A 27163-nucleotide genomic window follows, 5' to 3' on the forward strand; every position below is an offset into this window, starting at 1 on the left:
GGCCATGTGTTGTTCACAATCCCTCCATCAGCTTCCTCACCTGGAGAGACGTGGAGTAACCTGCTGTTGGCAGTGACAGCATCAAGGACGTTTTTGGCAGCACCAGGAGTCATCTCAGGGCTGTTGGCATTTCTTGGCCAACTGATAACCAGGTTATGGATGTGGTGCTGTTGGGTGGGCTGGTGGGGCCAGCAGGTCAGCCTGGAGGGATGAGGGACTCCACCTCATTATCCTGCTGATGAGGAATCATTGCCCCTAAATCTCCTGTAATTAATCCCAAGGCAATTACCACCCTGGAAGTGTGACATCCACAGAGCCTGTGGAGGTAACATGATTGTGCCAGGATGGAGCAGTTCATGTCCCTCTGCCTGAAAGCACTGGAGCAAATTAATGTCATGTCACACATGTATAAAACATCAGTTTTTACAGTTATGCTGAGCATTGATGCATAATTCCATTATCATCTTTCTCCACAGGTTCACACGTCTGTGTCTGGAATTCAGGTGGATTGATGTCCTGGTTAAACACTGCCATGGTCATTGTTACCCCTCCTAGGAGGGTTTGTTCCCCAAAATGTGAGTTCCTGTGATAGCTGCACCTTCTAGGATGGCAGAAAACCAGAGAGATCCGTGTTCTGCAGCATCCCAAGTGGAAAAGGAAGAAGGGTCACCCTGACTTTGCTTTTAACCTTTTCCAGGTGGGCTCTGAGGGCTCTGCTGCCTTCCCAAGTCTGGTGGGGGTGAAGCAGAGCTTGCTCCCAGTTCCTGCACAAAAAGGGGAAATATGCAGTGGTAGCATAAACTCTTTATTCCCTCTTTACTTAGGATCACAAAATCCCAGAATGGTTTGGGTTGGGACAGACCTTAAAGCTCATCCCATCCCACCCCCTGCCACAGACAGGGACACCTTCCACTACCCCAGGTAGCTCCAAGCCTGATCCAACCTCAGGGATTCCTAAAAAGTTGAAGAGCTCATAAGGAATGTTTTATTTTTCAGGGCAGATGTTTCCATGTAAGGGTTTGTAGTCCCACTTTGAGAAGGATGAGAAAAACAGGGTAAAGATTCCTGGTTCTGGATCTGCAAGGTAAGTGCTGGGCCAGGGCTGGGTCCTGGCACATCCTCATGGACCCACTCCAGATTCCAGGCAGGGAAAGCTGCCCAGGCCCCAGCACAGCTCTGATGCTTTTTCTGCTGAAATGGCACTAGATGGAGCAGTTGACAAAATATTGCATTTCTACAGCCCAGGGCTGGAGGCCCAGGCAGAGGAGCTACCCCCAGGGAGGCTCTGAGGATGCTCCATCTTCTCAGCCCAGCCCAGGAAAGACAAACTCCCAAACTGTGAGCTGGCTCTTTCCCTGTGAACAGGGGAGTGCTGCAAAAGGGACACACCTGGGTATGGTGAAAGGAGGTTTCTAGGGAAGGAAATCATGGCCCATCTCACTCCTGCTGATAACTGCCTTCCATCCTGGCAAAAACAGGGCAAATTGGCCCTGCCACACTGAGCTGTGGGGACAGAACAGGGGCCAGCTTGGCCCCACAGACCCCAAAGCAGAGGAGCAGTCACTGTGCCCAACACACTGCTCCTGCAGCAAATAAATCTGCCTTTGTTTCTTTTGTTTCTTCTAAGAACGTTAACTTCTGCTGAGAGTTGCTGCACTGACACTGTCCAAGCTGCTGATGGGGCAGGTTCTAGCTGATAATCATCTCAAAAGGAGATGGTTTTCTTTGGATGGATCCTGGAATGGTTTGGGCTGGAAGAGAACTTAAAAGATCATCCAGTCCCACCCCTGCCATGGCAGGGACACCTTCCACTATCCCAGGTTGTTCCAGCCTGGCCTTTGACACTTCCAGGGATCCAGGGACAGCCACAGCTGCTCTGGGCACCCTGTGCCAGGGCCTCACACCCTCACAGAAAATTTATCTCTCATCTCTAATCTAACCCTGCCCTCTGGCACTGAGAGACATTCCCTGTGTCCTGTCCCTCCATCCCTTGTCCCAAAGTCCCTCTCCAGCTCTCCTGGAGCCCCTTTAGGCTCTGAGGTCTCCCTGAAGCCTTCTGTTCTCCATCCCCAGCTCTCATCCTGTCCAAACTGAGCAAAGTGGTTTTGTCTGACCACTGAGGTGCTTCAGATGAGACCCTCAGAGTCTCCTCTCCTCCCCTTGCAGCAAAAGAAAGGGACACACTGGAAATTCCCATAAGGAGAGTGGAAAAATCATGTTCAGCCAAGCTCCTCATCATTCTTTCCCTTTGTAGCTGATGGGCTGCTGGATGCTGAGCCTGTAAAGATCATTAGATTAATTCCTTTCCTTGCAGTGACTTAATTGTCTCCATTTGTCCTGCGCAGTGCTCGCACAGGGGGTGTGTTTCTCCTTGCCTATATTTAGTTTGATCTCTACAGTGATATTGGAATACATAAATTAAGGCTGGCTCTGGCTCTTTGTGACACTGAGATCCCACAGATGATTTTTTTTTGTGCAATCTGGTACTTTGACAGCAGGAACTTTGGGCACTGGGAGATGCCAGGGACAGCATCAACCCATCCATGATCCCTCAGGGTCCACATGAGCAGAGGAGCTGCTCCAGGGGATCGTCCTGTGGGAGCTGCTCCTCCCTGGGTAGATGGTTTGAGGGCAAAAGAGGAAAGAAGAGGCACAGGAATGAAAAAAAACCTCCTGGGGATGCAGTTAACCAGCCTGGGCTGCAGGGATGGGAACAGGAGGGAAAGGGGGACTGGAGGGGGCAGGGGAAGGCAGCAAACTCCGTGGTGCCTCCCTGCAGAGCTGCAGCACACCCCAAAAATCCCTGTCCCCAGATGGAGGCACTTCCCAAAGCCACCCTGATGCTTAGCAGAAAATCTCCCACATTTATTCTGCTGAAGCCAGAACTTCCACCTTCCTCAGGGAAGCAGCAGGAAAATTCTTCTCTGCAAGTTTGGATCAGGAGCTGTCAGAGAAAAAAACTCAGTGAAGACTGTCCAAAAATAGTGTTATGGCTCTTTTTGTTTGCAGCTGGGCCTGGCAGAGATGGTCCTGCTGGCTTTTGTACACAAATTGGGGGAATTCCTGAAAAAAAATATCCCACCTTGCCATATCTGTGCAGGGACCCCCTGGGGATGGGGGTGGGTCACTGACCTGAAGAAAAACCTCCAAAATGACTGGTTTGGTGCTGTGCAGGTGTGGGAAGTCACCCCAGAAAAGCCACAGCTATGGGGACAGGAACACACACAGGGAAAGGTTTAATTCATTTTATTTATAGATAAAGGAGGCATTTTGGGATATAGATAAAAAAAAAAGGCAGAAGTCTGAGATAGTGAATGCTCTGGACTGAAAACATGGAGAAAGGAAAGAAAATTGAGCAGATGGCAGATTTCCATGGAAAACCGAGGTCAGGGCTGTTCTCCCCTCCCTGCAAAGATGGGGGCTCAAGGCAGCTCAAGAGACATTTTGTCAGGATGTGAACTGACTTAACAACAACCACAGTGGTCCAGGATTTACTTCTGCTTACAAAAAAGGAGTAATTAGCTAATCAGGGAGATCTGGGTTTGCTCCAGGAAAGCCAAGGGAGAGCACCCAGTGGGTCCTGATCCAGCAAAACAAGGGTGCTTGGAAAAGTGGGGCCTGAGCCCGGCCTCCCTCTCTGTCAGAAGCAGAGGGATTTAAGAAAAAACCCTGATTTGAGGTGATGCTGGACCCTGTGGGTGCTCCATGGTGGGGCAGACCCGATTCCAGCAGCTAAATCACGGCTTGGCTTTACAGGAGGAGTTTGGGAATATAAAAATTGAGCAGAGGCAAAGCAACGAGCAAACGCTGGTCCAAAAGGCATCTGCCAGCAAAGCCACTCCAGGGAGCTCCTGGACAACATTACCCCAGCCTGTGATGGGAATCTGCTGGGATCTTCCCGTGCTTGGAATGCCCTGCTCCGCCCTGCCGTGAAGCAGAGCCTGTCAATGGGCTGTGCTTCCCCGTTAGCTCAAACTTAATTAGGGAAAAATAACAGCCATATGGTAATTCCAAACCCAGGCAAAACAATGTCTGCGTGTTTGGGTCTGGCATACTCAAATATTTTCCTAGAGCATTAATTTTTAATTCTTACATCAGACCCGCATAAGCAAACATAAATAGGATTTTATGCTTTCCACAATCCATCCAGCTTGTGTTTGTTGTTACATACACTGAGTAATCGCTGCCTGCCACTACTTACAGAAGAGCTGATAATAAATATTAGGACACACACTTACAAGTTAAATGAGATACAGTTAAGTAGTCGATTAAAAGGACACCCATAACCTCAGGTTACAAAAGACTAAGTATTGCCGTTGTAATGTGCTTTTCTCGTTCGTTTTGGTTGCTCACCTGCCAAATCTGCCCCAGGAGGAGCAGCCAGGAGAGCCTGGAGTCTGCACTGGCTGCAGATCCGGGGTGTGAGTGGGATGAATGAGGAGAATCGGGCACAGAACATTATTCAGATAGTGCAGGGAGGTTGCTCCCCTGTGACCCCGCTGCGCTGGTGCTGCCTCAGCGGGGCTGTTCAGGCAGGAGCTGTTCACTCCCAGCTCCATCCTGGCTTCTCCTGCCCGCTGTTCACACGGACAGGGACGGGCTGAGCTCCATGTGGGCTCGCAGGAGCGCGGCGATGTCCCCGTGGGCCAGTGACAGCGCCGAGTTCCCACCCTGCAGGACACAGGAGGTGAGACATCACCATCCCAGTGAATCCCTGCTCCATCCCAAATCTTCCCTCCCTCCGTTCCTCCCTGCTTTACAGTGAGTCACCATCCCAAACCTCCCCTTGGGCCTCAACCACACCAAACACAGCCCAGCTGTGCCTCTGCCCGGCCCCCGTGCCCTCCTGCATGTCTCAGATAAAATTATAGTTTAATTGGAAAATAGTTCCATAATTCCAAACGCAGCCCTGTGGGCCCAGCAGGAGGAATTTCCGCCCGCTCCCGGCCCAGCCCCTTCCCACACATCCCCACAGAGAGGCTCCGTTCTCAGGGAGGAATTAATTGCTGCTAATTTCTTGGAGCTGATGCTCTGCTGATTCCACATGCCCAGGATTTCATCTGGGATTTTTCAGGGTTACACCAATGCTCCTGGATGCAGTATGCTCTCACAGCCACCCCATCCGTGGCAGCAGCACCAAAACCAGGGGTACGCTCCTAAGAGCCATGCCCTGATTAGAAAACGGACTGAAATCTCACTTCTTCACTTAAAACCGACCCCTCAGGGATTGCTGCCCAGAACACGAGGTCCCAGCTGAGTTTCCCCCTCGCCCTGGTGCGGTGATGCCGTGGAGCCTCACCTTGTCAGTCAGCATGACCTGGCAGCCAGGCTGGGCCAGGAGCAGCCTGACGATGTCGGCGTTGCCCTGGCGACAGGCCACCATCAGGGCCGTGGTCCCCTCCTCGTCCTGCAGGTTGACATCGGCCTGGCAGGACAGCAGGGCTCGCACCATGTCGTCCCTCTCGTGGCTGACCCCCAGCATCAGCGCGGTCTGGCCTCCCTGCAGGGTCACAGGGACAGGCTCAGCACCCCCTGCCCACCTCCTCCCACACCCCTGCTGGCTCAGACTGTCAGGGATGACAATAATAACAATAACAATAAAAATAACAATAATAATAGCATGTATAGAATAATTGAATAATTTAGCTTGGCAAAGCTCTCTAAGATCACTGAGCCCAGCCCTTAACCCAGCACTGCCAAGCCCACCACTAACCCCCATCCCATAACCACCTATCAACACTGCACAGCATTTATTGTGTGGTACATAGATGATAATAATTCCTATTAATATTGCATCCTATTGCATGTTATTATTAAATCACACTGGGGCTCCTCAGCAGGTGTGAGAAACACCCGTTCACTTGTGGAAGGTCCTTGCAGCAGCGTGGCCAAACTGCCCATCTGCCCCTAGATGTGGGTTCTCCAAATCCTCCTGGGAGGTTTAATTCAGACCTGGAAAAACTTTTACAGCAGTTTGGGAGCAGAGATGGATGAGGGCACTCTCATCTCTAAACCCAAATGTGTGACTCTGATGAAGCTCACCAGCAAACCTGGGGCTCCCATGCCCTGGGATTCATCCCTCACTGCTCCTCCCTGCTGCCACTTCCACTTCAGGAAAACTTGTTTGCAAAAATGTCAGCCTTTTTTAGTTTCTCCACTTCCCCCAGCTGTCACACCCCTTCCCAAGGAGCTGCTGGGTGGCCACGCTGCAACTCAGCTGAGGTTCCTTTTGGAATATTTGGGAAGCAGCAACTCCAACCCCTGACCTGCTGCCCAGTCTCCACCTGGCGCTGCCATGGGAGGTAAGGGACCCAAATTATTCCCCCAGCTGTTTCCTGTCACACACCTGGGCAGCTCTCAGGTTGACATCCCCCTCCTTCAGCAGCCTCATCACCACCTCCATGTCCTGGCGGGTCTCGGGGGCCGCCAGCGGTGTGAGCATCACGGCCGTGTATCCGGCGCGGTTCTGCAGGTCCAGGCAGCACGTGCCTGCAGGGGATGGATCCAGCCCATGGTGGATCACCCAGAGGGAATAGAAAGGAAAGAGGGAGTCACACAACGTGGGGAATCTTATATTCCCAGAAAAAGGAGTTATTCCATAATGACACAGGACAGGGATTTATCTGTTTTAAATATCCAGGCTTGTGAGCGCAGCATTAAACGGCCCCTGGTGCTACAGTTAATTACAACTGTTGAGGTCAAATCAATTAACTTTGAAGACCACAACAAATAGAAATTAAAGGGGATAATTAATGCCTCAAGCACATGCTGGTTGGAGCTGTGGGCTGTTTGCTTTGGCTCCCGTGGCAAGGGAGCAGCAGAGCCCATCACCCAACGGGCGTGGAAAACATCCTGGCCCCAATTCACTCATTTTTCACTTCAAAGAGCCCATTTCCAGCTCCACCACGAGGATTGAGCTGTCTGAGGGTGAGGGCTCTGGTCCAGCCTTGCCCTGAGGAACCAGCTGCTCAAACCCTTCCCTCCCTGTGCCTCTGTGGCAACAATTGGGTTATAGATGTGTATGATAATCTGCCATTTCCGAAACATTTCTTGGATTGTCCGGCCCATGAAAAAAGGCCAAAGTGCCTCTCTTCTCTTGGAGCACGAGCACATTTTTGCCCTGTACAAGCTCAGCTGAGATTTTTGTTCTTTCGTTGCAACACAAGAAGTTCAATAGTTTAACATGGGAGTTTTTCTGCAGTGCTGGTGGGTTTCTTGTGCTCTCATGGGTCTGATCCTCCTGCCCCAAGCCATGATCTGGCTGCTGCAGGAAGCTGGGGGCCACCCCATCCTAACTGGACTGGGGCCATCAGGGACATCCCTTTGGATACAGCATCCCTGAGCCATCCCCAAAGTCAGGCTGCAAAACATCAAGATGTGAAGGATCTAATGAGCCTTAATGTCCCTGAGGAGCCTCAGCTGGGACCCCCAGCTACATCCATGGCCCCAGAGCTGAGCTATGGATGACTATGGATGCCAGTCTTGAGGTCAGCCAGGTCTCCTGGACAGACCTCAGCCCCATCCTTGTATTTTGGATGGATCTCAGGCCCCTGTTTTTCTCCTGGATGGACCTTGCCTCCATGTTTGTCTCCTGGATGGGGCCCTTGCAGGTAGGTGGCTGTTGGTCCTCAGCCCCACCTCTGTCCCACCTCCTTTAGCTCCTGACTGAGCTCCCTGGGAGGAGCCTGGATTCCCTTCAATGTTTGCAATGTCTGGGACTGTCCATGTCCCCGTTCCCTGTGTAGGCACCACTCGTGGGACACAACCCCTTGGTGAGAGCCATTCCCTGCCCAAGGAAGGGCCTGGCTGAGCAGGGTGGCCGTTCCTACCCGTGTCCAGCAGGAGCTTTGCAACCGGGAAGTTGGAGTGGGACACGCTGTAGTGCAGAGCTGTGTTGCCGTTCCTGTCGGGCAGGTTCACCACGGTCTCCAGCAGCTGGGGCTGGATGTCCCCCAGCGCCTCCAGGTACGCTGCCACCACCTCTGGGCTGGAAGATTTGTGGCTGGACACCTGGAACCACTCCTGGGAGATGGAGCCAAGGACGTGCTGCTGCAAACACCAAGGTGTCACCGTGACTGTCCCTGTGGAGCAGTGGCTGCCCGTGCTCCTGCCCCCACGTGCTCTGGGGGCACCACCCAGCCAGCATTTAGCTTGTGGGTTTGTGATTGCTGCTACAACTTGAGGAGAAAAGAATTTCCTGTGGTAACTTGGATGAGTAACCAGATAAAACCTTCATCTTCCTTTTTTTACCCCCCCTTTTCCTCTCTTTTTCACCATTCTAAAACTGACTCAGATGTCAACTCACCCCCCTCCCTTCACAAAGCTGTCCAGGGCACAGCCTGCAATGTGCCATCAGGATAATCTTGTCCATTAAAGTGAACAAAGAGCATGAACCGTGTCTGAAACGAGATTGGGGAATATCTGTACCAGATGTTTGTTGCTTGTGCTCCTGATTTCTGGGAGGTGTTCACTGAGGAGCTGGCAGGCAGCAAGGAAATCTTCAGAGGGTTTGCATCTAAAGGGAAAAGAGTTTGGTAAATCCACCATGGGACAGGACTTGCATGAGGTATTGAAGCAAGTAGGAGAACACAGGCAGATGAGGTTGGAATATGTTCAACACATTTAAGTGTTTAAATTATTGGACACAAGTTGTCCCAAGTTGACTTGACACAGATTTTAGATACAAAGCTAAACACTTAAGCAAAGGTTTAAGCCCAGAATCACAGATTTGTGTGGTCAACTTCATCTATTACAAAAATCCTTAAGGTTGGAGGGGAAAAAAAAAATCTTATTCCTGAACCTGTAAAGAACTTTACCAAAATTCTTTCCATGAGTGGGGAGAAATGAGCTAACTCACCAGACATGACTCATTGTCAAGTGTAGGGCCTGAATCAATCCCCATTAGATTCTGCAGTAACTCAGAAAATATTTAGCACTTTAATGCCTTTTCCCTTGCCTGCAGAGGTCAGCACTGCTGTTCCACCAGCAGAAGCAGCCCTGACCCAACCCCGTGTCCTGCAGCCACCACCCGGTGTCCTGGTTACCTGTGAGCCTGGTGCTGAGAGCAGGGTGCTGCTCCTGCTGATGCCTCCTGCTCATCATCATCATCCTCACTCTTCTCCCCTGAGGAAGCCTCTTTGCTTTCCCTTCCAGCCTGCTCGGGCTCCAGGTCCCCAGCTCGGCCCTCGGTGTCGGTGTCGCCGTCCGAAGCGCTGTCGTCACAGCTCGTGTCTTCGCTTGACGTTGTCTCGTAGCTATTTGAGGACACCACATGTTACTCCCTCCTTCCCCAGCCACGGGGCCTGGCCAAGGCTCATTGACTCCAACGGGCCTTGGGTGAAGCCCAGGGTGACAAGCAGCGAGTTAAAAGGTCTGAGCCACAGCCGAAGTCAGGGTTAGTCTTTGTTTGGCGCCTTAAGCAGCAGGAGTGTGACAGAAGCAGTTAATGAGCAGCAGGCAAGGTTACTTCAGGGTTTGGAGGGATGTCCATCTCTCACAGCCCGGGCAGGGGCTGAGAGCTGCCTCCCTGCTGGGAGCTGTGGCAGGGTGACAGCAGCACGGCCCCTGTGGCAAGGAGGGACTGGCTGCACCGGCAGCCTCGAGGAGCACGAGACAAAAGCTGAGTTTTCATGGGCTGAATCCACCATTCCAGCAGCCCCGATAGAGATCTCTCCTCTGCTTGTCTAAAAGCATTAATATTAATAATATCTTCCACAAAACAGAACACTTCACTCTAATGGACCCCAGAACTTTCCCCAAAGTAATCAAGAGTCCTCCAGTCCCTACAAGTTGTACCCATGTGGTAGAAGCCAGCAGCTGGGCAGTCAGAGGAGCAGGATGTGAGCAGAAAGCAGCACCCAGCTGTGTGCCCAGCCCAGGGACACTGACACTGCACTCTTCATGCCAGCACACCTCAGCAGGAGATGCTGCCTCTGCTTAGCTCACAGAGTTGGATATTGGACACACCTGGAATGGGGAGCACAAACTAAAGTCTCCTTCACCCCGAGGTAATTCCTCATTTACCAAAGCAGCCTTTTCCCAACTGCTGTTGGTTTTGCTGGAGCATGGGGGCAGGTTAGTGGCAGCGTGCCCACTCAGGCAGTGCTGGCCTCCTCCAAAACCCACCAAGGCCAATGGGAATCCTCCTAGGGAATCTTCCCATGGGATCTTCCCACCTTCCCCAGCTGGGTTTTGGATGAAGCCCCAGCAGAAGGGTGTGCAGAGAGGGTCAGTCCCCAGCGTGTCCCCGCTGCTCTGAACACACCACCACCTTTCCTTCACGGGGTTACTCACAGGTTATCAGTACTGGATTAAAGAAGGGAGAAAAGAGGCTCCATTTCAACTGGCCTTTTAATCAGGAGGTTTGGAGGGGGAAAGAGGGGGAGAAGGAATGACTTCTCCAGCGATACAGAGGGCATTCCACATTAAAAGGCAGGTTTTATCTTCTGAATGGATGCTTACCCACCATTTACCCCAACAAACTGGAGATTCTTTTTGGTCCCATTGCCTCCTGCATGGAAACCATACCCTTTCTTTTTCATGATGGATTTAAGACTTGTGGTTGGAGAGTTTTCTACCAAAATACAAAATAAAAGATTAATTAAGCAGACGTGCCATAATTAGCAATAATTATTCCCAACCTCTAGCAACAAGCTACAAATCATAACTGTAAGCATCTTACTTCATGTTATGAGTCTTTTGATGTCTTGCAAAACTACAGGTGCAGCTGGCCACAACCTGAACCTGCCCTGCCACCTTTAATACAGGTCTCAAACCTCTCCAGGTGACTGGGAATATAAAGGAAGTGACAGGGAATTATGTATTTGTCCTATGAATAGATTTTACTTTTGTAATACTGTTTTGGTTTTGGGTTTTTTTTTCCCTAGTTGTAATGTACTGGAAAATTCCTATATGAATCTGCTATAACACTACATGGATGAGGTTTTCCACTGGACTTTGAATAGCATCTATATATTAAGGAATAAGTCACTTGTCTATTTGCAAGTCCCTTCCCTCCCTCTCCCAGTGAACAGGCATTGGATTCCCATCTTCATACAAGCTAAAATTATTTTAGATGAAGGTCTATGAGCGGGGACAGGTCTTTTCCCAGCCTGGTTGCTCAGTTAGTTTGACTGGTTTGGGTTCTGGAGAACTCTACAGTGATTTACCCCAGATGAGCACCAGCCTCATATTCTTGCAAACTGAGATGTCCAATCCGAATTAAAAGAATGTTTATTTGATGGAACAGCCACCAGTGTGACAGCTTTTGGAAGCTGATCCTGCATATAAATGAGCCACTGCTTTATGAGCTCCTACATAATTTTGTTTGCTGTTTTTCATGTCAGATCCATAACTTGTGATGTGCAGGGATTTGCCTTTCTCATCGTGTTTGTCGAGACTATTCCTGATCTGACTGACAACAACTGTTCCACCACACCCCACCCTGCTCCACACTGGAATAAATGGGAAAATATTTGGCCCAGACACATCGAAGCCTCGGCCAATATTATTTACCCAACTGTTGATAGTGTGTGTTGGAATTCTCCTTATCCACGGGCCCTTGCGAGGAGTAGGCAGAGAGCAGGGAGTTTAGGGAATTAACTAATTGGTTCTGGATGGAGCTGAGCTTGGAGGCCGGCTGCTTGATAGCGCTGGCCAGCTCGGGGTACCCGTGCTCCAAACACAGCCACTGCTCCTGCAGGAGCTCCTGGATCTTTTTGACATATTGCCCGATGGGGTCAACAGCCGGGACGTCCTCGTGGCCAGGGGCACCTTCCTCTTGCAGCCCTTCCCGAGGTTTATCTTCTCCAAAGCCTGCCTTGCTTCCGCCTGCATTTGGGCCAAGGGAGTTCTGGTGGTTCTGGTTGTCGTCACTGGGGTGCTCGTGGATCTGCAGCTGGGTGAAGCTCGGAGCAGGAATTCCAGCCTCCATGCTGGCTTCACCAGAACGTCCCTCTGCTCCAGCGCCCGCCAGTCCCTGCTCTCCGCACGCGCCCACCTCCGCGGCCTGCGCGTTGGTGCCGTCTGCCCCGTGGGCACCGCAGCCGATGGATCTGGTGGAGAGTGGGATATTGACATTGATGCCTTTGTCCTGGGCCTGCCTGACCCCTGTCACCTGTGAGAGCTCGGTGTTCACCGCAGCATCAAGGCACTGCAAGGCCCCGCTGCCCCGCCGCCACCGCGGCTCAGCCTCTTTGGACTTCTCCTGGCACAGCTGCTCTTCCAGCTGAGCTTTGGAGCTGGCCAGCAGCTTAATGCTTTTCTCCTTCTCCTGGATCTCATGATCCTGCTGCTCCAGCACTGCCCTGACCTGCTTGAGCTCCTCTTTCTTCTTAGCCAGCTGCTCCTCCAGCTCAGCAATCTGCTGCTTCAGTGCCGCGACCCCACCGGGCTCTCCACCATCAGGAGCCTGGGGAACACCACCCTCCTTGTCCCCTCCATCCTGGACATTCCTCTTCTCACCTTCCTTCAGCACATTCAGATCTACCTCGCTCACACTTAGCCTTTCCGCAGGGTTCACGTTCTCCTCTGCCAGCTGGGGGGCAGCCGGCGGTGCTGCTTCACTCCCGGCATCGCTCTCCTCGCCCCCGCTCTCCATCACCACCTGCAGCTGCTGGTTCTGCCAGGGGGGCTGCACGGGGCCCAGCCCCGGCAGAACCCCACCGGGATGCCCCAAGGAGCCGGGATGCGCCAAGGAGCCGGGATGCGCCAAGGAACCGTCCTGCTCCCAGCTCATCTCCCGCTGCGGGGTTACCGCGCTGCTGGCCGAGCCGGGCCGGGAGGTGCTTTCGGAGCCTCCCTGGTCGTGGCGGTGCTGCAGAAGGGTCCGGAGGGGTGAGGGTCCGGCCGGGGGGGTCTGGCCGGGGGGCAGAGCATCGGGCATGCTGGAGGCTCGCAGCAGCTGCGGCCGCGCCCGCAGCGCATCCTGCGGCCAGCCCAGCTCCGCCTGCCGCCGCGTCTCGGCCAGCAGCGCTCTCCGGCGGTAGCTCGGCTCCTCCGCCTCGGCGGGCAGCGGGGCTCGGGGGGGCTCCTCGCCCAGGGATGCCTTTCGCTGCGGGAAGGAGCAGGTGGAGGTCCAGCTCTTGCTGGGAGAGGCGCTGGAGCAGGCGCGGGAGCCGTTCTCGGGCAGGCTGAAGTTTCGGGGCAGGGTGTTGAATTTGGGCTGCTTGGCTCTGCGGTGGATGTGGACCCTCCTGATGGTGTTGCCTTTCTCGATGTCATCCACGTACTTCAGGAAGTCCAGGTCCAAGTGGAAGCCGTAGGGTGTCTCCAAGGAGTAGGGGAGGCTGCGGGGCTGCTCCCTGTCCCCATCGGGTTTGGGTGGCTGGCCATCTGCTGGAACAACCCCCAGAAAAAGAAGAAATCATTGAATTTTGGGGAAAATAATTGCTTAGAGCAGGGGGAAGATGTTTTTTTTCTTTTCATCTCAGTTTTGGGCAGGCAGGGGCTGCAGCTCATTATCGTGGAGGCTCGTGGTGAAGCTGTGCAGAGACACAGTGGCACGCACCAAGCTCTGATCTGGTTTTCCAGAGGTACATCAGGTAATTGTTGCACTGAGGAAGCCAAAAATTTCCTGAAATCATGGCTCTAATTGGCAATTAAGCAAACAGCAGGTTTTGCAGGCAGAGCTACGTGTCTGTGTAGGTACAGAGAGCTGCCTGGTGGATAATAAATCCAGCTCAATAACAGAATATGGGATCAATCTATGACAATGACATTTTTCAAGGCTTTTGGTTTGGTTTTAACTTTCCAGTGGCATAAGCAGGAAATTCAGTGCACACCAAGGAGGAAAATCATTGCCTCACTTCACCTGCAACCACCAGGTCACAAATTATTCCTTGAAAATGATGGATCTGGGCAGAGAGGCTGGACACAGACAGCGCCAGCCGCGGCCATGCGGAACACGCTCATCTCAAGGTGACCAGCTCAGCTCCCAGCACCGCTCCTAATTGAGGCAAATCACCACTAAATGGGTGTCAGCATGTTTGCCCGCCCAGCCAGCACAGGCAAACAACAGCTCTCTACCCAAATCTCCCACTTGAACACTGTTAACACAGCCATCTCCAGCTGCAAATTTCCATCCACAGCCCCCAGGTTTCCAGCTTGGGGGTTAACAGTTCAACTTCTGCACCACCGATGGTTCCCTTTATGCAAGTCCCTGAAATCACAGTGGTTTGGGCTGCTCTGCACCTCTGAGCAAACAAGTTGGGTTTAGTGAGGAGGAGGAGGAGGCACCAGGGCCCGTGGCTGATCCCTTTGTCGCCATCCTGGTGGAGCAGATGGAGAGGATGAGGACAATTTGGAACAGATTTTGGTGCTGCTCATCACAGAGCATCACTGAGATTCTGAGGCGCTGTCTGGGTGGAAGTCAGAGGAAGGACAGAGGGAAGGCACCACTGGGGTCATCCCAGGGCACAGGAGCACAGCTGGAGGGTGGGAGCAGGGATCTGTCACAGAGCATGTGAGGACAAATATGAGCTGATCTAGAGCTGGGAGCTGCTTTGCTGCAGTTTTTAAGAAATATGCATAATAATGAACGATGCATTTTTCAACTCTTAGCCCCACATCTACAAAGAACAGGTTATTTACAGCATTTCTGGTAAGGAAATTACTCCAGGGCTTGGTTGGTTTGTTTTGGGTTTTTTTCAAGGAATAAATGAACAAATAAACATCCTGTAGGCTCCATACCTTCTGTCTTCTCCATGGTGGGGTCTAACTGGGCTGTCACTTAAACATCTTCTGGCAAGGGCTGAGGAGTCACTTCACCCCTGAAAAAAAAGAAATGGATATTTTTAATTTAATAAAATAACACAGCCATGGGAACTTCATCTCTCCTTAAAGCCTTACAAGTCTTCAAAGGCCACCCCCTCCCACTTCCCATCTTCTGCAGCCCAGTGGTGTCCAAGAGCTTTGAAGCTGCTAAAATCAATAGCTCCTTTTCCAGAGGCAACAACTTGTGCTTGACAGACACATCCCAGGGAGCTGGTCCTTGTAAAACATCCCCTGCATTACAGAGGGTTTGATGGCCAGTGAGGACAGACAGACATTTGGGATTACTTGAGATCAATGGCACAGGGACCCTTCACTGACCCCTGTGAGCTGGAGATATCCAACATGATAAAAGATCCCTGACAACAGGGATATAAACTACACACAGAAATTACTGGTTTGCCTTTTTTTGTTTAAATCCATAACAAGCAAAGATTCAAAATTTATGCTGAATCTTGTTCAAATGACAAGACTTCATGCTGTTAAAAAGAACCTTCACCAAATTGCACTGAACCACAGACAAATTGCTTCAGCTCAGGGAACAACTTCAGGTGGAGATCCACCACAGCCAGCACTGAGATCTTCACACCATTTCTGGGCTGGGTTACCCTCCAGCTCCTTCCCATCACGTGGACCCACATGAGACCATCCTGGAGCATGAGAAATTAAGGCTGGGAAAAACCAAGAAAGGTCCTGGGTAAAGCTTTTCTCCTCCCAATCCTTTAGAAAGGCACAGGGAGGAGGCAGGGAAGGGTGAAGGAGGTTGGGGCAGTTGGACATCACAGTCCAACTGTGCTTGGCTTGTGTGAGGAGAACAACGCTCCAAGGGAGAAGGTCTGGTTTTAATTTCTGCTACAGAGGATGAAGTGGGAGTTTCCTGAACAGTAGGTTGTTTGTTTATGACTCTCCTTACAGTATCCAGTTTGGTTCCTGGCCAGAGACGGTTCCACAGCCGCTTGGAAGTCCATCCCTGCTCCTCCAGTGCATCCCTGAGCTATGCAACATTCTCAGGGCAGGACAGAGCAGCACAAAGCCTGTGCTGAGCCAGCCCCAGCTCACACCCATCTCATGGACCAAACCACTCGAGTCTGAACTCATTTTCTGCCTGCAGAGCTTTGCCTCAGCGAGGGCTTTAACACTTGACCACAGATCCAGAGCTCCCCACAAAGGGGCTCCAGCTGACCTTTACCAAAGACCAGCTAAAAAATGAAGTCAAATCCTGCTGAATTGTTACCATAGGACATTGCCAAATCCCAAGGCCAGCTTGGACTGGCCTCTGAGTGACCTGGTCTAGTGAAAGGTGTCCCCACCCATGGAATGAGGTGATCTTCAGGGTCCCTTCCAACCCAAACCATTCTATGACTCTGTAACAAATCCTTTGAAAGATCAAAACCTTTTAAAGAAACAATTAGTTGTCAATCAGGTAGGTGTGGTTATGGTCAATGCACAGCCTTGATAGAAAATCAGGAAGGTCCCAGCCCAAGGAGAACATCAAAGCTCTCCAAAGCTCCACTGGGATCACAGAGGGTCACGTTGATGCCCACCCAGCACCTTGTGAGCTCCTGGAAAGCTCCTGATGTGCTCTCCAATTAACCACACTCCTTCTGCAAGGGGCAGCTCCTTCTGTCTCCTCCTGCCAATGAACAGCACGTGCCAAAACAAACACCAGCCTCTTTCTCAAATGTTGTTTCTTTTCCTTAATTTTCCAACTGCAGACAATTCCAGCCTAACCAGCTACACTCCACTCTTCTAGGTCATTTATTCAGAAGTGGGGGGGAAAGCCAGTGAATAGGATGGTTTTTAATATCTAGATAATTACATCTATTTGGATCATTTATGAGCTGGCCAGGTCCCAACTCTGCAGCCCAAATTGACACTACGACTACTCTCCTTTGACCAATCTTCTTCAAAATCGCCTCGTAAAAGGATGCTGAATGTACCCAACCAGCTTGCTGATGTTCTCCTGTCCCCTCTGGGGCAGCTCAGGCACGGAGAAGGATGGCTTAGAGCCAAAAATGTGCTTCTTTGGACCCCACAGCTGCTCTCCCATGCCTGTCCCTAAGAAAAATGAGATTAAAATATGAAGTCATCTGCCAGAAGTAGCAGACCCCTGCACCCAGGGTCCAGCCCATAATTTGAGGAAGGGCAACAGCTTTAGGTGCGTCTTCATCCTGCTAAAACCTGTTAGCCTGACCCTCTGTCAGGTTCTATATTTGCTGAGTTTTCTCCATTAAATAAAATGAACAACATTTCTTTTTCTCCTATGCATCGCTGATTTTCACCTTGGTTAGACAGAGAGGATTAATCCAGATTGGAATTAGGCTGTTTTTCTCAAGGCAGGAATAAATACATCAAGAAATGGAAACGGAGAAGCCAAATATGTGAGAAGGCAACAGCACAGAGCGAAGTGGTGGTTTTATTCCCTGGGGCAGCCCGTTTGCAGGGACAATGTGCTGTCTTTTTAACCAGCCTGGACTCAAACACTTGGCTCTTTACACTCACATTTAACCCTTCTTTCACTCCATGCCACTTGCCAGGCAATGTGAGCAGCTCCACCATCCACCCCAGCCAGCAGAAAGGAGAGCGCCACGACACCCCCAAACATTTAAATTACAAATTAACTCAACCACATACCACAAACATCCACAAAATCCATTCTCCCAGAGTGTCTTGCTAGTAATTTTAACTGGGAAACAGTTAACCCTGAGCCCACAGATAAGCTAATCCACCAGCACAGTCCTGTTAGCTGTAACACAACATGATGTGAGCTCTGCCTGTCTGTTCTCCTGCAGTGCAGCAGCAGCTCCAGCACTTTGTGGTGAAAGGAAAAAACTGGTTAGCAAAGCATTTTGTCATGTTACCTGCTCACGCTGGCACCTACAAACCCCCCGAGGAGCAGCAGCTCTCGCCTCCCTCCACAGCATCTTCTCCCATGGCCAGAGCCGGCAGCGAAGGGTTCGGAGCAGCAAACGTGGCGTGGCTGGACCCCAGCCTGTTCCAGCAGTTACAAAGTTGGTCAGCTGAGCTGTGACCTTGCTCAGAAAGCAAATACAAGTTTAAACCAAGAAGCACAAAAGAGGAATTGATTTTCCAACAGAGCAGCCCACGGCTCTCGGATGACCTTTACGAGGACAGTCGAATCCCGGCGCATAAAGCGAGTTACTTTTCCACGGAATAGTTACCTTTCCCAGAAAACCCAGAGCACCAAGCGCTGTCGAGGGGGGCGCTTCCTTATCAGGGCTGATAATTGGAGAGAGAGTCAATAATTAACGGCGGGGTTGTTGCCGTACCTGCTGCTGCAGCTGCAGCCCTCCGCATGCTGCACCTCCGGCTGGAGCATTAGCAATTCCACGAGCGCCTCTCCCCAGGAAACGCAGCCGGCTGCCGCGACTCGCAGCCTGGGGGAAGCTGCAGAAGGGCTCAGTGTCCCCAAATCCTCCCGGCGGAGCCGCGTTCCCACGTGTGGAGCAGGCACAGCCCCTCGCCCTTGTCCCCATCCATCCGCAGTTCCAGGAGAAGCCGGACGGGATGGACACACGGGCAGAGTGTCCCGGTGTCCCCGCGGTGGGGGGACAGTGCCACTGTCCGTATCAAACTCTCCAGCCCCTGGCTCTGGAGTTATCCATCCAAACTTCCAGCTGGCGGAGCAGACACGTGGAATGGGCTGCCTGGAGAAGCTGTGGCTGCCCCTGGATCCCTGCAAGTGGCCACGGTCAGGTTGGAGGAGCCTGGGATAGTGGAAGATGTGCCTGCCCATGGCAAGGCGTGGAAGGAGATTTAAGGGCTTTAAGGTGCCTCCCAACCCAGTCTGTGATTCTGTGATTTTGGGCAGGGTGCTCGTGGCATGTGGCTCAGTGACGGGCAGAGTGCCCATCCCAAGCATTGGCATTCCCCTCGGGCATCCTGGATTGCTGCCCCTCCAGGCTGGCAACAGGGACAAATCCCTCAGTCTCTGCACTGAACTTGCAACAACCTCACGCTTGCAAAGGCCGAGGAGTTCAGAGCTGCAAAACTCTTCCAGGGCTGGGAAAGAAAACCCTGGGAAGTGGAGGCATCCCCTGGGACCCAGGGGCTCTGCTGGGGGCTCTCATCGGGGACTCCCATCACACAGCACCTTTCCCATCGCTGAGCGAGCAGCACAACCCAAATCTCACGCTATGGAGGAAAACCACATCTTGTCACTGTGTGAGAGCAGAGCTGCTGGCGCTGCTCCAGCTCCCTGCAACCCCCCAAACGGGACTTTAACACATTAACTTTGAAGAAAAGCAGACAAGTTTTGCCTTTGCAGGAAGCAGAGTATCTGGACGCGTAGACAACCAGCAGTGTTTGTCCTTTTGCCAGCTCTCCCCGAGGCACGGATGGGTTAAACTTCCGACCCAAGGAATGAAAAATAATTTCAGCAGCCGGTTAAATGCCGCCTTTCCCAAACACTGCCTTTCCCAAATGCCGCCTTTCCCACGCGGCTCCATCCCACACCGCACGGGGCCACGGCTCCGTGTCGATGGCTTTCTGCTTTCACAAGCAATTACTGAGCCTGAGGTTCCAAACCAACTCCAGAGCACGTTGGCTCGTTTTCTGCTGAATTCTTCTGCTTTAGTTACGCTTTTGCGTCTTTTCTGAGCACATTCTGCCACTTGTGTTCTCCAGACAAAGCAGCACGACAGAAAAAATACACGTATTTCTGTATGATGCTGATGTAAAGTCATTCTGAAAGAATTGTTTGGTTTTCCCAATGGACAGACCTAGCAGGAAGCTTTAATTTGGAGCATTTCCTCATTGCAATTACCTACAGTTGTTCCCACATTTAATCCCTCTGGAACTGAAGAAGTCTGTGACCCTTTAAATAAGCTTTTAATCGGGAGCTATGAAGGGAAGGAGTCAAAACACGCAAATTAATTAATTATGGGCTGGTGCTTGATGGATCCACATCCAGCCTCTGATAGCTTTGCCCAAGAGGGCTGCTGCAGGGTGGGAAGTGGGGAAGGGGTTCACCAAGGTTGTCCCCCAGGCATGAGAACTGAGGTCATGGCCTGAAACTGCTGCTGCTTCACATCAGGCACCGCAGCTGCCGGGGGGGTTTGCTCTGCCGGCTGCTCCCATGGATGAGAGGAACCAGATGGCCCCAAAGTGGCTCAAGAGCCATCCCATCCACCCCTCCTGGCCACCACTGCTGCCTCCCTGGATACTGCCTTCCCCTGCCCACAGAGAATCCCTGTGGGATGGCAGGTTTGGCCTTCACCCCCTCTCCTCTCCAGCACGGGTCCATCACAAAGCAGTCCAGGGACAACTGAGATCATCCAGTGCCACCTCCCTGCTCCAGCAGGGTCATCACAGAGCACCCTGCTCAGGAGTGTGTCCAGACAGGTCTGGAATATCCCCACTGAGGGAAACTCCGTGGCCTCTCTGTAAAATCTGTGCAGGGCTCGGTCACTGCCCAGGAAAGAAGTTCTGCCTCATGTTCAGGAAATTCCCAGGCATCAGTTTCTGCCCATTCCTCCTGTCCCATTGCTGGGCACCAGTGAGCACAGCCTGGTCCATCCTTGTCCATCTGACACCTCCCTTTGGATACTTATATCCATGGACGGGGCCCCTTCTCAGTCCTCTCTTCTTGAGACTGGCCAGGCCCAACTCTCTCAGTCTTTCCTGAGCACGGAGATGCTCCAGGCCCTTCCTCATCCCCACAGTCTCCACTGTCAGCTCCATGTCCCTCTTGTCCTGAGGAGCCCAGCGCTGGACACAGCACTCCAGATGTGCCTCACAGGGCTGAGCAGAGCGGTAGCATCACCTCAGGGTGACCCTCAGACAGAGCTGACCCTCGGCACCCAAAGGGTTACACCAAACCTGCTCCATCCAGGCGGTCTGGATTGCACAACAACCGGCTGAGCTACCACTGCAAATGGACATACCAGGAATAAAAATGGCCTCTCGGGGAATATTTGTTGTACGGATTTTTCAATTCTGTTTTCACTGCAGAGGAAGAAAAATAACCCACTTCCAGTCTGCTGGGGACGTGCACACGGGTGGGATCTCCGCTGTGATCCGCTGCCCGCTGGCACAGCCGCGGGAAGGAGTTTCCCTCCAGGAGAAAAAAAAAAAAGAGGTTTGAAAACTTTGTGGGATTAAATAAATACCTAGCTAAATAAAAGCAGTTTAAAGTCCTGGTTTGCAAGGAGTTGTCATGAGGTTTCTCAAAGTGAGAGCAAACAGGGCTCCTGATGGATGAGGTCTGAATACCAGGAGCCCACCAGCCACCTTTCCACATGTGTCTGGCATCACAAAATCACCAGTGGCAGTGGTCCTGTGCCCCACAGCATCCCTTGGAATGGCAGCTTGAGGGGGAAGAAGGCAGCTGAGCAGACCCAAAATTAAACTGGGGAGACCAGACAATGCCTGAGCCACTGCTATAAACCCAACAGCACCAGGAGGGAAAGCTTCCAAGCCGGATCCATCCCAGCCTGCAGCCACACCACACGTGTTGGGCAGCCTTCCCTCTGTGCTGGTATCACCCACGGCACGTGCTGAGGCAGAGCAGGACTGGATTTAGGATGCAAAACCTGTAAGTTATGGGAAGAGCCTTCATCCTGGAGCCAGTGGATGGTCTCAGCATGTGGCTGATGACAATGGGGGCTCCTCAGCACCGGGGTCTTATCACACCCCAAGAGGAAACTCCCTCAGCTGCTGCCTGCCCGGGGCATCTCCAGAGCAGAGCTCGGAGCTGGAAGCAATTTGGGAGTGCTGGAGAGGGACGAGCTCTCTCTGCAACCCATCAGCTTGTGGCTGATGATGGAGAGGTCCAGGCTGGCCTCCCACCCTCTCTGCAAAAAAAGCAGCGGAGGAGGAGGCGGATGGGGCTGGAGCTGGGGGCTGTGCGCATAGAAAACATCCTGGAGGCGTGTGGGGCCTCCCCGGGGTTTGAACGGAGACGTTCACAAGGAAGCTGAATAATGAACCCGGCAGCACTTAATAAAGAAGAGGATCTCTTTCAGCAAGCCATGGGTGTGCAACCCTTGGTACTTAAACAGCCATTTCAGGCCCCTTTCCCAACGACTGTAATAAAGCTGTGTGGACACTGATTTTATTAAAGCTGCTCGTTGCTGTCTAATAAATGTTATGAGCTTCCTGCCAGCATTTCCATTAGAGACGGGTCAGACCTGGAGGTATCAGATATCCAAACTCTCTCCTTCTTTTATGGATTACCAGGAGGGGAAAATGATCACATTCACCCCCTCCTCTGATAACCTCTTTTCCGACTGACCTCCAGCTCATTCCAGCCAAGGACTTACAAAAGCTTTGGTCGATTCTTGTGATTTTATCCCGTGCCTTGAAAACTGTGGTGTTTTCCCTAAAGTCTTCTTTCCCAGAGCCAGGCGATCACAAAAAGCACCTAAAGCCCTGAAACAAAAGTGCTCCACAGTCAGAAGGCAGACAAATATCTGAGCTGCCTCGTTTCTAATGTTTACTCTCTTTGCCTCCATCCCATAAGTTTTGAGAGAAAACAATGAAGCCCTGCTGTGGCTTCTGGTCTCTTCCAAGCTGCTGGTTTCTACCTCCTTGACCTTGGGACAAGTCAAGCTTTGCTGCCATGACACTGAGTAACTCCCACGTGGTCAAAGTGGGAAATTTTAGGTGCTTTTAGGAAAACCCTTTTGTCTGCATTTCTCTCCTCCTCCCTGGGCAACCACCGCAATCCTCCATGGACACACAGAGCCATTTCACATCGATTTCTGACCCAAGCCAACAAGACTTGGATTGATCACACTCCTGACAAGTTTAAAAACCTCTTCACACAGGAAAATTTCTTTTTCAGGCCACCTGAAATCACTGTCCTCATTGATTGGGACTGTAGAGAGGGTGGATGTGTCGCCTTCCTCCTCTGCTGGTGATTTCTGTGTGGATAACAGGAGCTGGGAGCTCTGGAGCAGGATTTCCCACCTCTCACCCATTTAGGAAATGGGGATTTTCCTCCAGGTTTTTGACCAAGTCTCAGCCACTGAGACTTTACATTGCTGGTGTAGTTTCAGCTTTCTCACTCACACCACATTCAACCCTGACAGGCAGAGGAACCAGCTGCAAAGACGAATTTAAAATATTCTCACTTTGAAGATGGAGACCTCTGTGTCTGGGTAGGTTTTTCACCATACTTCACATTTCTGATTCCACCAAATTCTCCATTTGGGCAGTGTATTATCTTAATAATGACACCACCTTCTTTTTCGTGTGCTGTTTAAACTCTGGGATGAGCAGGACTTGAGGCTTCCAGAAACCTCCACTGAGGTTTAAAATCAACAGGGTTGAAGCAGGAGCTCCCTGCAGCCAGTTCCTCCCCACTGCTGTCCCCTGGCAGTGTCACTGTGAGGATCTCTGCCCCAAGCCATGGGCTCCTTCACACCCCTGGAGTTGGGGTCAGGGTTTAATTGACCAAAATCTGCATCCCGCTGCTCTGGAGCCAGGCAGAGTCACATAACCCCTGTCAAGTGGGGCACCAAATGGAAAATACAATAACTTCACATATTGACTTTTTTCCCCCTCATCAATTGGGCCATGCTCATCCCTGTGGCTGCTCCCAAAGCTTCCTTAAAAAGACCCAAGATTTGATGAGTTGGGCTGCAACACACAGTGATGAAAATACGACTTTTAAAATATTTGGCAGCTGTAAAACCACCAAGGGAGGGACCTGAATTGGGACCGAGCTCGTGAATGAGCCTATGGTCATGCAGCAGCCATGTCCCAGGATCTCAACACTGCTCCTGATTCAAGGAATGTTTTGAGACCAAACCTCTCCCTCCTGAAAGGCTGCCATGCCAGAGTTGTTTGATGGGAAGCAATGTCATATTCCTGAGGGGATGACACCTGGGAGATAAAACCTTCCTCACAACAAGACTTTCTGGAGAGGAGCAGAATGGTTTTCCCATTCACAGGAAACTGCACCTGGAGTTTGATAGAGCCCACGGCAGCAACAAGCTCCCTTGACATCTCATCTTCAGCAGCAACAGGTTCCCTGACATCTCATCTTCCAGCTCCAGGACTGTTTGAATGAATCCACTCACTGACCCCTCCTCAACCACAGGACCTCCCCAGCCAGGTCCGTGCTCGTCAGGCTGACTGTCGTTTCAGTAAATATATTTATTTTTTAAATATTACAATCAAAGTGACAAATAATCAATGATTAATATGAAGTTACAGGTTCCTCCTCCTCCTTTGCCATCTCAGGTATCATTTAAGAGATCAGCTTTGCCCATTTAGCCCATTCAAAATCAAACACAAGCCACCTGGAAGACTGCAAAACACATCCAAAGGCAAGTGCTGATTTTTTAGCATTGCTTATGCAGGGCAAGGGTAGCAACCACAGCAATGTTTTTGGGTGTTCACCAATTTCATTTGGGCAACACAACTAAAATATTTAATATCTGGGGTGGCTCTGGACAAGAGAAACCCATCCTGGCGGTGTCACATCCCAGAGCTGTCAGGAAAATGGGATATCCCTGAAGAGACCAGACACATTTCCACCCCTGCACGGTGAACATCACAGCCAGAACATCCAGACCACGACTTCCTCCGTCCTGAACTCACGTGAACTTCCAGCTGAGATTATCCAACCCACGTTCTGCCTTCACCGACTTCCTCATGGACCACCCAGCCTCTTCTCCAGCGATCAGTGCTCCCCGTTCCTGATTTCTCCCGGAGCACAGCCCCAGCTCTTAGGCCTGAGTGAAATCACCAGCTGGCCACTGGGAGCTGAGGAAAGCTGCCCGGGGCACGCCTGGTCCCGGCAGAGTTGGGCTGCTCAGAAACGTCCTGGCAGCGTGCACAGCCGGGGAAAGGCGATGCTGCCCGTCCCTCCGCTCCCGGAGCTCCGGGCAGAGCAGAAATGAGTTACGGGGCCGGGAGCTGCTCCGTGCGGAGGCTGGAACGGGCAGGGAAACGGGGAGAGGCTGCGGGCAGGGGGGAGACCACGCTCAGCCTGGAGGCTGGGCTGGGGCTTGGCTGAGCCACATCTTCATGGCCAGGCAGGGTTTTACGGTTCGGCTTTGAGGCTAAACACAACTCTGGGAACTTCCACTGCAATGCCCCAGCCCTCACACGGTGACCTCTGGGGGTCCCACCAGGGCTCGGAGCTTTCCTGCCCTCTCCCAGCTGCCCAGCCACGCTCAGTGCCTCCATCCCGGAGCCAGGGGTGCTCCTGGAAACACTCCTGTCCCGAGTGAGCCACGGCTGCTGCTGCCCCGGGCAGCCACGCGAGGGGCCAAGAGCCCGGAGCACCCTTGGAGCACACCCAGGATCCCCCCTGGAGCACACCCAGGATCCCCCTTGGAGCACCCTCCAAAGCGCTCCCACACATTCCCTGAGGATCCTGGAGCATCCCTGAGCACTTTCACAACATCCCTCTGAACATCCTCCAGCGCAGCCCAGGAGCACCTCCAGCGCACCCCCGAGCATGCTCCAGCGCTGTTCCCGATGCCCCCGAGCACCCCCAGACACAAACCCCCCCAAACCGCCTCAAACTGCCCCAGGGCCCCGGAGCCTCCCGGCAGCTGGTGCCCGGATCCCGGTGCCCGGTTCCCGGTGCCCGGATCCCGGTGCCCGGCGCGGCCGTACCTGCACGGGCAGATCGCAGCGCCGCGGTCCCGCTGCCTCCTCCGGGAGGGACCCGAGGCGGACCCGGGGGCGGGGCGGGACCCGGTGCCCTCCCCCGGGCAGCGGGGCCGGCCCGAGGCGGCGGGGATGGGCTGCAGGCGGGACAGCGGGAGCCAGCAGGAGCGGCTGCTGTGGGAGGCTAGAAAGCTGCTTTTTGGGATTTTTTTTTTTTTTTTAACTTTCTCTCATGCCCGCGGTATTCAGTTTAACGCTTTATTTATACTTTTGTGGCTCATCCTGTTTGCACAGATGCGGATCGAGAGCGGTGGGAAGGGAAATCTGCGGGGATGGGCTCGGGATGCAGAACTTGAACTGTTTTTGCACCAGCTGTTCTCTGGCTCGGCCCTTCAGCCCCGCCCGGTTCACATCGGGCCCTTGTTCCTGAATGCAATCACATGGAAAATTATAAAGAAAAGGCAATTTGGGTTTTCGGCTTTGAGCCTCCCCATGTGCCCAATCCCACGTGCTCATCCAGCTGCACCAAGTGGGGTCCGGCAGAAATCGGTTTTAGTGATGCCAAATAGTACCTCCAACGCTAGGTAAAACTTGATTTTCCTTGTCTTTGAGACACGGGGGCAAACCCGAGCCCTGCTCCAGCTGTTCCAGAGCGTGGGAGAGCAGCAGCCCCAGTGATGCTGGGGCAGCACATGGTTTCCATCTGGGCCAGGAACTCAGCATCCAGTGGGGATGGATGTGGCTCACTGGGATCCCCCCTCCCTTCGAGAAGAACCCAAAGACCTTTAAAGTCTGACTGGGAACGTCACAGGGGGAGATCTGAGGCTGCTGCTCAACCACGCAGTAATTCCAGAGCCCTCCTGGCAGTGCCCAGGCTCCTGGTAAACAGGGAGGAATAAAATACCCCATTACCCAGTTCAGGAGTGACGGGCTCTGCCCAGAGGCAGTCTGCCCTCATTTCCATGTGAGGGGCTCAGGTGCTGAGTGAGAGGAGCACATTTCTGGAGTCTAACAGACCAGAGAACTAAGGGAAAAGTGTGGGATCCTTCAGCCTCCCCAGGACAGCCCCTGCTCCTGCTGTTCAGGGTATTCTGGCAGTGCCCAAAAGAGAGGGATCATACTGGGTTTGGGTTTTTTTTGCTGGTGGAGATGGGGGGTGATTCTGACATTATTTTCTTCTCTTGATCCTGATCAACAAACCAACTTTGATGTGCAGCCATGGCCTTGGAGACACAGCACCTCTCCTGCTGCTCCTGGGACCATGCACCTTATCCATTACCCATCCCTTGTGCTCATCCCAAAGCCAGGATGATTCCTTGAGCCCTAATGACAACAACGAGGCTTTTGCAGCAGAAACTTTGGGCACCTAGAGGAAGCTCTTGTGGTCACAGACATTCAGCTGAACTTGTTTTTGTTCTCTTTTCCCTGGGGTTAAAGTGCTCAAAGGTGTGTAGAGGGGTAAGAAGCTGTGGTGGCAGCTCACAGAACACGTTTCTGTAAGTGTGCCTCAGAAAAGCACCAGCTACCAAAACCCTCCTTTTTGAGGAAACAGCCAAACCCAGTTCCCCTTTTCAGTCAGAGGTTTTTACTTGCTCAATAACTGGAGTTAAAAATAGTATTTTGCATGAGCTGTAGGTGCTTGGAAGGGTAATATAGACATGTGGGTAACTTGTGTGACCCCTCTTTAATCCCAGAGAATAAATGGTGCTTTCAAACAAACCGGGATAAATAAGGAGAATTTTGCTGTCTGAACAAATGAAACCCGATAATTTGTTTAAAAAGCGAATTAGGTGAATTTGGGGGG

The 27163-nt window shown here is 52.2% G+C and overlaps 1 protein-coding gene across 6 annotated transcripts; it reads right to left on the reverse strand.

Moving 5' to 3' along the window:
• Positions 1 to 3230: 3230 nt before the first annotated feature.
• On the reverse strand, positions 3231 to 25459 carry KANK4 (KN motif and ankyrin repeat domains 4). Of its 6 annotated transcripts, XM_005521307.3 has the most exons (11): positions 17952 to 17968; positions 17631 to 17801; positions 14689 to 14768; positions 11515 to 13335; positions 10462 to 10573; positions 9045 to 9254; positions 8428 to 8515; positions 7830 to 8049; positions 6347 to 6489; positions 5300 to 5500; positions 3231 to 4671 (listed from the first exon to the last, which is right to left on the reverse strand). In XM_005521307.3, the coding sequence occupies exons 3-11, from the start codon at positions 14702 to 14704 to the stop codon at positions 4582 to 4584; spliced, it is 2901 nt and encodes a 966-aa protein (XP_005521364.1). In that variant the 5' UTR covers positions 14705 to 14768; positions 17631 to 17801; positions 17952 to 17968; the 3' UTR covers positions 3231 to 4581. The 6 variants fall into 6 exon arrangements, with proteins under 6 accessions (XP_005521364.1, XP_087916655.1, XP_087916656.1 ...); XM_088060529.1 differs by lacking the exons at positions 17631 to 17801; positions 17952 to 17968 and adding an exon at positions 25366 to 25459 and having other exon boundaries at positions 11515 to 13332; XM_088060530.1 differs by lacking the exons at positions 17631 to 17801; positions 17952 to 17968 and adding an exon at positions 25366 to 25459 and having other exon boundaries at positions 7830 to 8046.
• Between the last annotated feature and the right edge of the window lie 1704 nt (positions 25460 to 27163).

The sequence above is a fragment of the Pseudopodoces humilis genome, chromosome 10 (assembly GCF_049639895.1).
Source record: "Pseudopodoces humilis isolate 2021_Gansu_Grassland_sample_001 chromosome 10, ASM4963989v1, whole genome shotgun sequence".
In the NCBI taxonomy this organism is placed as follows: Eukaryota; Metazoa; Chordata; class Aves; order Passeriformes; family Paridae; genus Pseudopodoces; species Pseudopodoces humilis.

Bases quoted from the DNA above. Each gene is read 5' to 3' on its own strand.
- KANK4 (XM_088060527.1), bottom strand. The intron at 8,050-8,427 runs GTACAGATATTC...TGGTGTTTGCAG, and splicing joins GCACAAGCAACAAACATCTG to CAGCACGTCCTTGGCTCCAT. The intron at 6,490-7,829 runs GTAGGAACGGCC...CATCCCCTGCAG, and splicing joins AAAGCTCCTGCTGGACACGG to GCACGTGCTGCCTGGACCTG.